At 34.2% G+C, this 16,327-nt stretch overlaps 1 protein-coding gene across 1 annotated transcript in view; it reads right to left on the reverse strand.

The window, feature by feature from the left end:
• Positions 1 to 2,827: 2,827 nt before the first annotated feature.
• The window catches only part of HLTF (helicase like transcription factor), a 54,211-nt gene continuing 40,711 nt past the window's right edge, over positions 2,828 to 16,327 (reverse strand). The window contains exons 19-26 of the mRNA XM_080796536.1: positions 14,320 to 14,444; positions 13,686 to 13,876; positions 11,737 to 11,862; positions 11,093 to 11,205; positions 10,582 to 10,762; positions 7,311 to 7,391; positions 4,813 to 4,979; positions 2,828 to 3,974 (exon numbers count right to left, since the gene is read on the reverse strand). Of these exons, the coding sequence (XP_080652662.1) occupies positions 4,827 to 4,979; positions 7,311 to 7,391; positions 10,582 to 10,762; positions 11,093 to 11,205; positions 11,737 to 11,862; positions 13,686 to 13,876; positions 14,320 to 14,444 (970 nt within the window). The 3' untranslated portion in view covers positions 2,828 to 3,974; positions 4,813 to 4,826. The remainder of the gene's footprint in view (positions 3,975 to 4,812; positions 4,980 to 7,310; positions 7,392 to 10,581; positions 10,763 to 11,092; positions 11,206 to 11,736; positions 11,863 to 13,685; positions 13,877 to 14,319; positions 14,445 to 16,327) is intronic.

Here is a 16,327-nt window from a genome sequence, read left to right on the forward strand (position 1 = left end):
ACCCACTGAGCCACCCAGGCGCCCCGGTGTTTTTTTATCTTAATACTTTCTGTCCCCCCCCCTTTTTTTACGTTGTATAAGCAATAAAAGCTCTAAAGTGAAAAAGCTTACATAATTTAAGTAAATACTTTTTGAAGGCTATTAACGTTTTGATTCCAAAAGGATGATAGGTATTCCATAGAAAATAGCATATAATGTGCATGAAAGTACCCAGTGAAGAGGCTGAGAAGTCACTGAACTAGGCTAACAGATTTCTTTCCTTGATCTTTTAAAGGATATGCCTTAATTAAGGTGAAGTACTAACTTTTCCAACTACAGGGAGCCTAAAATACCAAGAGTCACCTAGTAAGATGTATAAAGTAGCAACAATAACTCAGATTATAAGAACATTTGTAGAGGATCAATATATCATTTCTTTTTAATCTTCTTGTGAACAGTTGTGGATAGAATAGCCTTTCGCTGTAAGACATATTTGCCCACACAAAGGTCAGATCCATGCTTTGGGGGATTAACTCCATGCTTAATCAAAGTCTGTAATTCATACCTAATGTGAATGTTTATCTTAAATCTCCTTACTTAAACCTGCAAGAAGCATATTATTAGGTCTCCTTCAGTGGAACATTTCTCATGAAATAGTTAATTTACCTTTTCTTTACCAACATTGATACCAGGGCAAGTTTTCTTTAAAAACCTACGGTGGGGCTGCCTGGGTGGCTCACTGGGTTGAGACCTCTCCCTTCAGCTCAGGTCATGATCTCAGGGTCCTTGGATCGAGCCCCAAGTCGGGTCCTCTGCTCGGCGGGGAACCTGCTTCCCCCTCTCTCTCTGCCTGCCTCTCTACTTGTGATCTCTCTCTCTGTCAAATAAATAAATAAAATCCTTAAAAAAAATTTTTTTTAAAGCCTACAGTGTAGGGGCACCTGGGTGGCTCAGTGGGTTAAAGCCTCTGCCTTCGGCTCAGGTCATGATCCCGGGGTCCTGGGATCGAGCTCCACATCGGGCTCTCTGCTCAGCAGGGAGCCTGCTTCCTCCTCTCTCTCTCTCTCTGCCTCTACTTGTGATCTCTGTCAAGTAAATAAATAAAAATGTTTAAAAAAAAATTGAATCTCTAGAATGAGGTCTGCTTTAAAAAAAAAAAAACAAAAAACCTACAGTGTACTAGTAGGAGAATAGCCCTTCCCTCCCCTAACAAAAAAGGTAAGTTAAGCATTCAGGAAGCTGTATCCTGGTTAATTTTATCTGCCTTCATTTTTAATTAACTAGAATGCTGAAGACACCACCAACTTACTGAAAATCTTCCTGAAAGTGTTCATATCTCTTCTTTAGTAAGTGCAGCACATACTTAAGAATATATACTCTTTGAGGACTCTTAATATCCCTTCTGATCACACTAAATATCCTCTTGTAATAGTCTAGACTGTTTCACGTGAACACATGTCCTACAATTTCTTTTGTCCACCAATCTAAAAAATCATTTTGACATTTGCTAGCCTTCTAAATGAAGTCCTGTAGCCTTAGTTATTATAAAGTTTTTGGACACTTGGCTGAGGTTAATGGAATGGCCTGTGCCATATACATTAAATTACAAACATTATTAAAATTGTGTTCTTTCATATAGAAAACAATTTTCATAAAAAGTAGAAATGGATTTAAATTTGTCAGAAAAGTCTTGACCAGGAAGGCTGAATAGGGAATTGGAAAAAGATTTAAACATCCTACATTTTAGGGCGCCTGGGTGGCTCAGTGGGTTAAGCCACTGCCTTCGGCTCAGGTCATGATCTCAGGGTCCTGGGATCGAGTCCCGCATCGGGCTCTCTGCTCAGCAGGGAGCCTGCTTCCCTCTCTCTCTCTGCCTGCCTCTCTGTCTACTGTGATCTCTCTCTGTCAAATAAATAAAATCTTTAAACATCCTACATTTTAATCAAAAATCCTGATAATAAATCATTTGCCCTTTCAAATGAAGTAAATTATTGTGGGTTCATATAGAAGACTACTGTTTCTTATTATATACAAGAAATATGAATATATTAACAGGGAAAGAAGACATCTGCTTACAAGTTTTCTAATCAACAGTTTTCCCTTTGAAGTAGGTAGTACTGGAGAGAAGCATCCCCGTCATTATTCACAGCGAGCAGTTTCTGGCTCTTTTTATTCACAAGTACTACACAAATGAGGTAGCAAATTCCAGAATGTAGAACCTGGTTACTACATACTTCCTAATGAGGGAAAATTGTATTACACCTTTTGCAAGTATTTTACAACTAATACAGCTAAAAACTTAAGGTTAAACAACTGAGTTATTATTAAGCCAAACTTGATACTTGTCCCTGTGTGTTTGATGAATTTTCCAAATTCTAATGAATAGAATTTTGGCAAGTACTATAAAGAAGAAAAACACCAATGCCTTGGACTTCCCCCAACAGAAAACACACACTGCTGTGAAGATGATAATTACATTGATACTCACTAGTAATAAATTTTCCTGATTTACTCCTCCAATCCTAGATTAGAGCAAAATCTACAATGCAGAGTGCTATCTAGTAATACCACTACATAGAAGTATTTTTTTCCTGGTAGATGAGGAAAATAACTGGAACCAATGTTTTAGAAGATCAAGACACTTAACTTTAAAATATACACACTGTTTTCTAAACAAATTCAAGTTGAGCAAAATAAAGGTGCTAAGAATAAACTTGTTACAGTACTTTTTATGTACTGTCAGTAAAAAACAATGGTGTAAAGTAGGTATCTTCACAGAAGTGTGAGATTTATAAAAATTTTCTTCAAGGAAAAAGGCACAAAAATTACGGCATAGAAGCTGATTTTTAAAACTTTATTGATTTTAAAACAAAAATCCAGTTTGAACCACAAAATTCAGTTTGAACCACAAGTGGGAATACAATGTCTTCAAGATACTTCTAAAGCTATTACTCTACATAATGATGAAACAGAATTAACAGCAGAGCATAATACGAACTTTTCATTTTGGTGGTTTATATATAATCTTAGGATGAATTTTAACACCATTTAAGAGGACTGTACAAAAACAGGTATTTTTTTAAATGACTTGCCAAATTTATCATTATGAATGCTTAAAAACACAAGTCTATAAATGGGTAAAGAAGCAAGCAAACTCTTTTACAGTGAGTTTGCGAGGCTTTGCTTTTGTAAGCAAGAGAAGTGTATATATTTTTGCTGAAAATTCTTTTTGTACTTAATCTCATGGGAGTATTGGTATATAGAAATCCACATACTGTATTTCATGAGATTTTCATCAACCTGATTTTTTTTTGTGTAATGCTAGTTCTACAAGGTAAAGAAATTTCCTATTGCTCCTAATGCTAATGGACCAACCCCAATTTCTATTCCACTCTTACCCATACAGAAAGGTCTGCTGATCTTTTAACCAGCCCTCTGCCTTACCTGCTGCCAAAGAGAAAAAGGGCTGGAAAGATTCTTGCGGTCTAATCCACTGCTCCCTTGGAGCACAAGACCAAGCACAGGGAGGGGAGAATTTAGATTGACAGATTTAGCACATATCTAGATGTATGCACTAGAACACAACACTGCCTCCAAGCTCACCTTTAAAAGTAAAATGAAAAGTGTTCTTAAGTCTGCATGGTCAAACAGGAAGCTTCTCCTGTACAGTAATCTTTCTTTGGATTAAAAAGTTCCCCTTAAGGAAAAACACTAACGTGATTGCCAATGTAGAGCTTGTTTAAATGTGACTCAAAGAGTCATCTAGAATGCCACGGCAACTACTGTGTCTGATTATTAACAAGAAAAAGAGAACTAATTTTATAGATAAATAGGGTGAAATTACTGAAGTTCCAAAATCAATGTCTGATTCTAAACACAGTAACAAAGAAATTTTTCCATTCAGGATTAAGATGTCTTTAAGAGTTGAAACGATTTTGGAGGTCATCCAGCCCAACTTCCATCCAGATATCACGCCTCTCACATATAGTAGTCTTCTGAATTATAAAAATTTATAAAGTTATTTTTTTAAAAAAAAGCTACATAAATAAAAATTATCTCTATATATAGAAATATCTATTCAGCACTTCCATAATTTAAATATTCAAACTGGGTAGAATTGGTTCCTTCTCACCCCTACAGACTGTATTTACACACTAACACATTGAATTACATTTAAACAATAATAGTACTACTTCACTAAAACTGGAGAAAAATAGTATTCTAACACAGTCCCTAATATTTTCATAAACATAAAAACTGCAAATTACATATGTGAATTAGATCTCAAACTGTTAAAAAAAAATGTAAGTTAACTTGCTAACCTGGACTTCAGTCTCTCATTTAAGGTTTGATTCTGGAATGCAAATGTGGTTTTTTAAAGTAATAAAATCTCTTGTATATAGTCTATGTATTAACCATTTACAAGGACTGTGAATCCATCACATCACAAATGGAAGGCTCTAGTGATTAACCAGATGTGTCCAACACAGAAAATAACTCTTTATTTGGTCAAAAGTATAAAAGGTTTGACCTTATTTGAAATATGAAAAAGCTGAGTACTTGAAAGATATGAAAATACTCAGCAAAGACACTATGAAAAGCTGAATAACAAAGTAACTTTCTCAAAAAATTATTTTAGGCCACAGTATATAACAGAACTTATTGCTATTTGAAATATTAAAAATAGGTTCATATATAGAAGAGATTATCAGTAATACTTTACTAATATAAAATGATACACTTCTTTTAGAAGACATACTCTAGATCTCATTTCTAAAACACTATTTTCTGATTTCCAAAATTTCAGTATATATCTAATCAAACTGACCTTACCAAAATCCCACAAATTATAAATCAATTAAAGTTCTGATTTCATTAATTTTAGCTTGTTTCATTTCATTAGCATTTGTTTTCTTAGTTCCAAAGGCTCCAGCAGCAAGTTCTCTCTTTGTGTTTTGTATTTTCAGCATATTTTCTTCAACAGAATCCTTCACAATGAACTTAAAAAAAAAAAAAAAAATACTTTTTAGGTCACAGTATTTAAAATCTTCAATGGAAAAAAATGAAAAGACATGTTGAAATGTTAGTCCACTATAAAAAAATTTGCTTTCTTACAGTATATTACATAGCTTTCAAAATTGGTTAATAATCTTTATAATACACATAATCTAATATCTAATCTAATAATTTTTTCTCAATATGCAGTAAGCATACTTAGAATACAGTAGAATAACCAGAGCTGAACACTGCTTTCCCTTATCACTCATATGGTTTTCTTGTATAAAGAATATGGCTGTAAGGCCTTAAGTTACATCTTAAGAACAGCACCAAACCAGCAAACTTTATAGGCAACTCTGGAATACTTGCAAGATAAATTTAGCATTATCTTTAAATTAAATAGCCAAATGAGATTCTCCCAGAAATGCAAGAATGTGCCTTTATCTGGTTTAATTTAAAACATGGAGTAAAGAAAAAAATATCTTTGCAACTGATGCTTAAGAAGCATTTCTGATAAAAACCTTGATTAAAAAAAATCTTCATTAACCTATAAATAAATGTCCCTTAGTCTTGAGTGTATCCACTGGAAACTTACCAAGAACAATGGAGTCACAGTGTAAAACAATAAAAGGAACAGTTCAAGAATTACTATCACTACTATTAGTCAACACTGCATAGAGGTCTAGTTACTGTAATAACTATACAACATTACTGAAATACATAAAAGACCTAAAAAAATGAAGAGACTAAATTCTTGTATGGGAACACTCCTTACTCATAAGGAGTGTTTATATATATTTATAAAGATCATTCTCAAATTAATCATAACTTCAATAAATCCCAAGTAAGATTTCTTAAATGAGATCTGGTAACCTAAATCCAAAATTCAGTTTAAGAGTAAGTAATTGTATTAACGAATTTCCAAAAAGAAGGGTAATGAGAGCACTCTGCCCTGCTAGATACAAAAGCATACTTTAGAAAACCATAGTACTTTTAATAGTAATGTCCCAGGAATAGGAAAAGAAATCAATGAAATAGAAACACAAAGTCTGGAAAGAGATTCACATTAATATATACAAATTAGTTTATGATAAAAGTGACATTTCAAATCAGTAGAAAAAAAAGATATACTTAAAAATTTTGAAGCTTTTTCATGAAAAAACACATCCAGTTCAAAGAAAAGTTTGAAATAAACCATTTCTAATGTAACAAATTTAAAATCAATGTATAAAGGAGTCTTTTATAAAACTATATTTAGTACTTTTGAAAACTGGGAAAAAAAAACAATTCACCGAAAAAAATATTAACTGACAACAGATTAGTGAAAAATAAATATGCTCAAGGTCTTAGGTGTACAGAAATTAAAGGAGCACTTTTCTGACCGTCACATAAGCAAAAACTTACGTCATTCTCATACATCTTTAAGTCTGTTTAGAAAGCAAAGTTTAAAGAATCCTAAATCCAGAATTTAGTTTTCTTTTTTTTAAAAAAGATTTTATTTCAGAGAAAGCCCATAGGGGGCAAGAGGCAGTTGGGCAGAGGAAGAAGCAGACTCCCCACTGAGCAGAGACCCAACACAGGGCTGGATCCCAGGATCCTGAGATCATGACCTGAGCCAAAGGCAGCTGTTTAACTGAGCTACCCAGGTACCCCCAGAATTCTAGTTTTCTTAATCTTGAAGAAGTACTTGCATATAATATAATTCTCATTATGGAACTGTTTTTATTAGCAAAATATTAGACCAGCTAAATTATGATGTATCTATATATGATGTTAAAAAGAACGGGTTTGTAGAGTCATTAAATTCACAGAAAGTATAAAGGTGGTTGCTGAGGGCTGAGTTTCAATTTGAGATGAAAAAGTTCTAGGGACAGATGATGTTGAAAAATTACACATCGGTGTGAAAGTATGTAATGCCTCTTAAGTGTACACTTTAGAAAAAATGGTAAATATTCTGTATGTTTTACTATATATGAAAAAAATAGGTTTTATATGTACTTTTATGGTAGTGTACTTACATGGGTGGTTCCCAATATATACTGTTAAGGGAGCAAAGTATGCTGCAGAATAATAAAGGATGATCTTATTTACCTTAAAAGACATTTTTAAAGGAGAGACATACAAATGAATCTATGTAAACACTGAGAAAGAGACTTTGAATAACATGTAAAACTACTGATAGTAGTTTCCTCTAGAGGAGATTAAAGCTGACCTTCATACTTTGTTCTGCCTAATTCTACTGCAGTCTTTCATAATAATACATTCATGCATTATTTGTATAATCTTAAAAACCTCATCAACCTAATTTTAAAACAGATGGCTTAAAAACTCACTTTTGTGATGATAACTTCTTGCTTCTGTCCAAGTCTATGGCATCTGTCAAAGCACTGATCTTCAGCAGCTGGATTCCAGGCCTAACAAGAATATGAATTGCTTTATTACCACCCTGATCTGTGAGTGTTCTGCCCAATTCCTTTCATTTCAATATTACTCATTCACCTTTTACTGACTCAGATTTTTCTGACGGAATTCAGAAACTGACCTAAATGCTCTGGGGAAAAAAATATACCCCACCCCCAACTATGACAGGCAGGTATTCTTCCCCATCATTTCACTGCACTGCTTCTAGTATCTAATACAGTGCCTGATACATAGAAAGCACACAGCAATCACCCAATGCTTAAGTAATCAAATAGTACTTTTTCCACTTTAAAACTGATCTATGTCTGCTTAACGAAGGAAAAAGAAAGGTTGCATATCCTTAAATGACTTAATTTATGTCAGAAAAGATGTAATTTATTCCATTTATGAAAAAGTGTTCTCCCCTTTTGCTGATCTTTTGATTCTTTTTCTTTCACTTTCTTCCATTTGTTAAATAAAAGCACAAAAAAAGATTTCAGGAGTAATCAAAAGTACTAAAAATTAAAGGCTTTGTTGATGTAATTTTCTGTATCTATATTTGAATCTGACTTTAAAATTGAACTAAAATAACATTAACTCATTAAATACAAGTATTATCATGGGGACTGTCTTAAAGTGAAGAATGAAACAAGCAAAGAAAAAAAATAAGCAAAACAATACAGAATTCTTCTGTCTAGAAAGACAGGAGTCAAGTGGTTTGGAAATAACTGTAATGAACTATCAAGGTTAGCCATCATTAAATTTTAAACTACGGGATGATTCTTAAAGGATGTTTAGGGCAAAGGAAACGTTATACAGCAAAGTACCACCTGAAAATGTAACAAAATCGCAAATGCCTATGTTGATGACAAGTTTATAGTGTGATTCATACTCAGGCTGTTATTTTCTTCTGTTTAAAGTTCCATTGATGGGTACCTGGGTGGCTCAGTTGGCTAGGCATCTGACTGTTGATTTTGACTTGGTCTTACACTAGGGGTCGTGAGACTGGGCCCCACATCTGGCTCTGTGCTAAGCGTAGAGTCTCCCTCCCATCATCCCTAGCTCTTAAAAAATAAAGTTCCCATGAGCTCTAGGGAAAAGGAGATTTTACTATTATTGTAACTTAAGTATTGGGTGATTTTTCATATAGAAGTCAGATTTTAAGAATATACTTAGCTTACAATTTTCTAAAAGTATCACATTTTATGTATATTCTGTATTTCACGATTGAATACATATTGAAACTGTTATTACCAAGAGCCCAGGTACATGTTCCTTTCTGTTGTCTTCTATTTTATCAAGGAACGTTCTAGTGAGCTGGCAATATATATCTAGTATGACTACCGAGTCAAAATTTTTTTTTAAGTAGGCTCATGCCCAGCATGGACCCCAATACAGGGCTTGAATTCAAAACCCTGAGATCAAGACCTGACCTGAGATCAAGAGTGGGATGCCTAACCAACTGAGCTACCTAGGTACCCCTGCCAGGGATCAAATTTATCTCATGATAATATAAAACTGATAGCTTCCATTTTCAGCAGTACTGATGAAGGAAGGTAATTAACTTTATCAAAAGCCCAAAATTGAATATTTAAAATACATCTTAATTCTAATGCAACATCCCATGAAAAGGTAGAATATTTTCATGAGTAAAGTATTTTGATTTAATCTTATTTTCCTGGGACCTGGCTTTCATTTCAAAGGTAGAAACATTTGAAGTGTTCAATGAAAATTTACTATGAACTGCTAAAACATTCTAGCAGTTCTTTTAAACTACTAAAGAGTACAGTCTGTGATCAGCTTTATAATACTGTATTTGGTATTGACAACCTTTTCTGTATCAGATACTAAGATTATAGCAAAAGAAGCAAGTAATTTGGGAATTTGTCCAAAAATCATCTAAGATTACCATCAGGTTAGTTAATATAACTTAATATGCAATTACAATGACTTTTTTATAATAACCATAAAATATTAAAACTCTAGCAAAGATTTAAAACTTCATCCACAGAACTAAGGCAAGAAAATACGATAGATCACTGCCATCCATAACATCAATATGAAATCTGTGAATGTCAAAATACGGTTCTGTTCGGTATTTCACTGGGGAGGTTACCCCCAGCAGAGGATAAAGCCTTGGTAATGGGTGTATGCATGAACTAGCTAGCCTAATCAGAATAACTCAAATTTGTATCTCAGTGAACTTTGTTAATGAAATTTTCTGAATTTCAGGTAACAAGCCAGAACTACAAATCTTAAATCTGTGAATCACAGAAATAGCAAATAGGGTTGCCTCTGGCCCTGACACAGTAACCCAGTGCAAATTAGAAACTGAATTACTCCAGAGTGCCTGCAGCTCTATGTGCAGTTAGAAGAAGGTGCTGCTCCTCTCTGCATGCTTCTCCTAGATCAGTTTGGTGAATAAAGTTCAGAATGAATTTTAGCTCCCACTCTACAGCTAGATCTGTATTGTACAACTACAAGTGACCTGTACTAGATGCTAACATTTATCCACAATGTTCATTAATGGCATTAGTTTCTAAAACTGTGATGCTGGACCACCTCCACCTGAATCACCTATGATCTTTATAAAAATGCAGTTTCCTGGGTCTCATGCAAGAACTCCTTAATCTCTGAGCACAGAGGTGAAAAATTGTAGTTTACCTAATTTTTTGCACATTAAAACGAAACCATTAAAATCACGATGGTAGCTACTTTGTCTCCCTTGTTTATAGCCAGATTCCTGGTGCCTGTAAGAATCCCTGACACAATGTAGGATTCACATTATTTGTTGGCCAAATGAATGAAACCACTACACTTTCTATTAGTTAATAGAAACTAATTTTATATATGGAAGCAGAAAACCACAGAAATTAAGAACATGGAATCCTGGTTTGCATATTACTGCATGAGGCTGGGCAAGTTATTTTACTTCTCTGTGCTTCAGAGAAGTAAAAATAAGGACAATAATAAAATAAGGACAATAATAAAACTTCATAAGGATCCATCCTAGGGATATCCTAGAGATATTGTGAGAATTTCAGTTGGTGTATGTAAAGCACTTAAAGTCCTCATTACACATTTACCAAGTTACTATTTTTCCCAAGAATTTTCACAATCAGTTACAACTATGATGGTATCTACCAAATAGTTTATTTTTTTTAAAGTTTAATAACATACCAAAAAGTCTACAGAACTACTTACTGGATCCATTAAAAACACTCGAGAAGCTGCAGAAAGATTCAGACCAACTCCACCTGCTTTTAAGGATAGAAGCATTATGGTTGGAGATCCTGCTTCAGTGTTTTGAAAACACTGAATTGATTCAACTCTTTTCTTCTGTGCCATGGAACCATCCAAACGAGTAAACACAAATCCAGAGGCTCTGTGGAGGGACAAAAAAGACAAGTAACACTTTCCATTCGATTTTTAAAAATGTAAGTAATTACAAATCTGTTCATTCAACCAATTCTTCTACTCATTTAGTTTGACAAATATATACTAACCCATCTACTAACATGTCATGCTCTCCAGTTTTTTTCTGATAAAGTCAGGACTAAATCTTTAAAATCCTATTCTCCCAGAAAATATTCTTTATTGTGACTCTGTCATTTTAGATAGATGAAATGAATATAACTGGTAAAACATTTTTTGCTAACCAAATCAAAACACACAAAATCCTTTCACTCAAAGTGACCATCAATATTGAATTTACCTGAGTGGTGTTTCTATTAAAGACAGGAATGTTGTAAACTGAGAAACAACTAAACTTTTTATGTTGGGGTTCTTCTTTCTTAAGTCAATCAGTGCATGCATTAGAGCATTAATCTGAAAAAAAAAAAACAAAAACGAGGACACCCATTAGATTCTATTTTGAATAGGCAAAATACATACAACTTTTTTAAATTAGGAAAAGAACGTTCCTGCCCCATTCCCTAAAATGCCAAAGTAAAAGAAAACTAATGTTTTTAAAAATTAAGATTGAAAGAATGCACTCAAACTGAAGCTCCTTTCCTCTCAAACTCACCACTAGAAGTAAAAATGTTAACACCAACAGAGTATAATATTCTAATGATAGGGTTAAAAGCAGAATTATTTTAAGACATGGTATCCTTTTAAAAAGAAAAAAAAAAAGATTCTATTTATTAGAGGGTGAGACAGAGCACAAACAGTGGGGACAGGCAGAGGGAGGAAGAGAAGCAGCCTCCACACTGAGCAGGGAGCCTGACACGGGGCTCAATCCCAGGACCTGAGCTGAAGGCAGAGGCCCAACTAACTGAGCTACCCAGGTGCCCAAGACACGGTATCCTTTTATAAATGTAAAACAAATACTCAAATATTTGCCCATGTGTATTTTACCTTTGAACTGGATGTCCATTCCATATTAGACTTTTTCTCAGTGTCACATGCCAATTCTTCTGGAGGGCATTCTAATAAATTGTCTCCATGTATATCATTTCTGCACAAAGGACATTTAGCATGTGGCTGTATAAGAAAGAGTAAGATATGAGTGAAGTTTATCAGAGGAAAAAATATAAATTTCCCTAAAATTTTTAAAAAGATGATAAATTCTATATCCTTAATAGCTAGCACTTTCTTAGACTTTTTATTAGATTCATCCATTTGAGATAAATTTGTACATGCTGAACTCCAGGCAGATGTAACATTCCTATGTGTTAAGTGGGACTGGGTAAAAAAGGGAGCTAAAGTATGGTATGTAATCTTGACTAACAGCAGGAACTTCAATTGTATTATAATACAATTTGCTCTGGAACATGGTCTGAACTCCAGAGGTCCACTTATAGTAGGATTTTTTTCAATAAATACAGCACAGTATTTATAAATAATAATATATATTATGTATAGTATATACATATATACACACACACACACACATACACACACATATATATATATATAGTACAATATAAATGGACATTCTCTTATCATTTTAGTATTTTCTCTAGCTTACTTTAAGAATACCACATATAGGGGCACCGAGCTGGCTTAGTTGGAGGAGCATGCAATTCTTGATCTTGGGGTCATGAGTGTGAGTCTCTACATTGGCTGTAGAGATTACTTAAATAAAAACTTCAAAAAGTAAATACCACATATAACATAAAAATATGTGTTAACTGTTATTGGTAAGGCGTCTAGTCAACAGTAGACAGAAGTTTTATAGGAGTCAAAAGTGATAGGCAGATTTTCAACTGCACAGGGGGTCGGCACCCCTAACTCCTACATTGTTCATGGTGAACTGTACTATTTGCAGACAAGTAAAGAAACCATGAGTAACAGTATCTTGAACCTAACTACAATACAGCACACTATTTGGAACTGTTTTTAGAAGGAAAAAAAAAAATCCTTCCTAATGGCTTATAAAGCTAGTGTAGACCTGTTAAATCCTATCAGACTCATTCAAAGCAGTATTTGTTGTGTCCATTTGTACCAACCAAGACATGCTAATATGTCCTACATTACTATATACCAAATACCGTTACCAAAAAAAAAAAAAAAAAAAAAAAAATCTGAAACTGAAACAATGTTAAAAGTACAATGCAGTTACCTTTAGGGAGGAGGGAAAAGGTAACTGATTAGAAGGGGACACAAGAAGACCAGGATAGTGGTTACATGGATGTTTTTACTTCATTAATTCACTCAACTGTACAATCATGACTTGTGCATTTTTTTCTATATGTATACCAATGAAAATGTTTAAAAACAAATATACCTCTACCTCTGCTGAAGAACTGCTTAAAGGATTATTCCACTTCAAAAAATTATACCATACATAAGAATCCAGGCCTACCTTATCCAATAAACAAATGAGGCAATTAAGCCCTTGAACTGTGGTGAAGCCAAACTGAGATATGCTCTATGTGTACAATATCACCAGACTTTGAACACTTAAGTTAAAAAACCATGCATATTATCTCAGTAATTTTTATATTTTAGATAAATTAGATAAAAATGTCATTAACTTCATCTATTTCTACTAGAAAATTTAAAATTACCTTTGTGTCTCACATTATTGATCTATTTATTAGATAGCAATGATCTTACCAACAGAACTAGGATACTAACTGATCATGCCTCTAAAAGTGTACTGTCTTTTCACGTTTAAAAGAGCTTAATTATAAGAAATATATCAATATGAAACACTGACATACATAATTAACCATAAAACATGCACTAGTAAATCCAAGTGCAAAACTCTTTAGTCTGTTGGACTTAGGTTTCATTACATTCAAGAATGACTAGTGGACCACTCTGTCAAACACTGAATCTGTACCTAGTACAAAACTAACCTGCTCATTCTGAATGACTTGGCAAATACAGGGTTTACAAAAGACATGTGCACAATGTGTTATGACAGGAACTGTTAAAGAATCCAAGCAAATTGCACATTCTTCATCAGAACCTGAGCTCAGAATTAACTTCATCTTCCTTATTAACTTTTTCCGTAGTTCTTCAGGTGTATCATTTCCTAGAGAAAAGGCTGAAAAATTAATATCACAGCAAGATTTGTAATATGATTAGACAAGTTCATCTTATATAGGGAAAAGTTTTACTTGGGTAGTCTTTATTTAGGCTTCTTTTATCACAGGAGACAAACATGACTTAAATTTAAAGAAAATTCAGAAGCTGAAATAGTAGCTAACCCATGTAATACATCTTACACAAAAGCATCATTACAATCTGCATATACTACCACAGAATAAAAGGCAGATCCAATTTGAAACAATTACCTAAGAGTATAACTGGAAGACATCACTATTATTCCATTTCATTGGTAAGAATTTGTGAGTATATTCCACTTATGTCCTATCCTAAAAACAATGTCCATTTGACAAATAGACACTATAGGCCATACAAAAAATTTCATTCTGATTTAAATATTCTTAACAAATATAATGGTGTAAACAAATCACATCTACTTACCTGAGGGACCACTGGAAGACACTGCATTTGTAAGAAGGTGAGTATGACAACAAATCTGCCGCAATCTAAGCAAAAGACCCAGGACATCTGCATAGTGCGCAAGGACAGTGCCTTCATTAAAATACCTAGGGGTAAAAAATGTTAAATATTATGAAGGCCTCTAAATATCATTCCCTATTCTAAAACGGTGGAATAAAAATGCCATTGTTCTTTTCTCTGGAAATCACGTCGAAACTACCTTTAATGAAACCACAAGAGATTGTAACCATAAAGCAATATATATCAGAAATGGCTGCCAATTGCAATAGAAGTTGGATAGGAAGATGCTGAGAGACAGGACTACAGATCTCAAACAGACCTGCCAGAGAACAATTCTTCAAAATAGATGGCAAGCCCTGAAGGTAAAATCAACATCCTTCACGTGCAAAAACAAAACCAGGGTGCATGGCTGTGGTCTGAACTTACATGGACAAGTTTTACACCAAGGCGAGAAGGCAAGCTAAATAAGGAAACACAGCAAACCTGTGTTTTCAGAAAAGATTGTGGGCACTAGAGTCCACATTATAAGGAACCCTACAGCTTCTGATCTTTGTTGTGTACGCACAAATAAAACCTGAAACAACTCAGCTCTAACCCTGAGACATAATTAACAAGGATACTTCCTATTGGTCTGGGACACAGCTATGCTTCCTCACCCCATTCATATTAACCTCTTGCAAGTAACTAAGCCAGAACTCAAGATACTCAAATATAAGTAATATTATCACCAAAGAGCAACGGAGAACAAATGGCAGTGAAAGAATATTCATCAAAAAAATGCTGCCATAAAGCAAATAAAAATTATGAGCAAGGATACTGCCATGATTTACCATCAAAGAGAAACAACAGAGATGAAAAATGAGGTGGTACAGCTCAGGAGTGTAAAAGAGAAAAGTGAACCATCAGAAAAATGAAAGCCACACTGAAACCAGCATAAAAGAGACAAACCACTGTGAGAAAAAAAATGTAGGAAACATAAAGGGTAAAAGGTAAAACAAAAACATAAGAATAAAATTTTACCTATGGAACAAAGAACATCCAACACACATGAAGATAAAATAATGGAAAAGAAAACATTTAAAGAAAACTTGATAGGAAAGGGAGTGGGGGGGGGGGGGGGGAAAGCCTGGAATCCAGATTTAAATGGTATATGTTTCCAGAAAAGAGAGAGAGGTCTTGGTCAAATTGCTAGAGTTTAGAAAAACATTAAAATAAAATGAGGGTTTTCTTGGGGCACCTGGGTGGCTCAGTGGGTTAAAGCCTCTGCCTTTGGCTCAGGTCATGGTCCCAGGGTCCTGAGATCAAGCCCCGCATCGAACTCTCTGCTTGGCGGAGAGCCTGCTCCCCCCTCTCTCTCTGCCTACTTGTGATCTCTGTCAAATAAATAAATTAAAAAATAAATAAATAAATAAATATAAATAAATCAGGGTTTTCAATAGAAGTACACCAGAACAATGACAGTACAGGCTTCTGAAGGAAGAATGGATGATTCAAAAACTATATACTAAGTCTATCACATACTTAAATATATTAAAGCAATCGAAAAAGTACAGCTTAATGATTAGGAGCACAGACTCTAGAGCTAGGCTGAGTTCAAAACCTGGCTTTGCCAATTTAACTGTGAAGCTTTGGGTAGGTTTCTTAACCTGTGCCTTCAGCTTCTTCATCTTTAATGGTGGCATGGTAATAATACATACCTCATAGGGCTGTTGTATTAAAAGAAGCTAATACATGGAAAATACTTAGAATAGTGTCTGGGTTATGGTAAGTAATATATCTGTATGTATTAGTAATACTATGTCAACAATTACTTCTAAATATTCAACAATACAAAGGGGCAATATAATACAAAGGTTGAACTTAGAAGCTCTAGAACCAAACTGCCTGAATTTAAATACCAGCTGTCATTCACCAGCTGTGCGACATAGTACAAGTTTCTTAACTGCTCTGTGCTTCAGATTCATCTTTA

The sequence above is a fragment of the Martes martes genome (genome assembly GCF_963455335.1).
Source record: "Martes martes genome assembly, chromosome: 1".
Taxonomy (NCBI): domain Eukaryota; kingdom Metazoa; phylum Chordata; class Mammalia; order Carnivora; family Mustelidae; genus Martes; species Martes martes.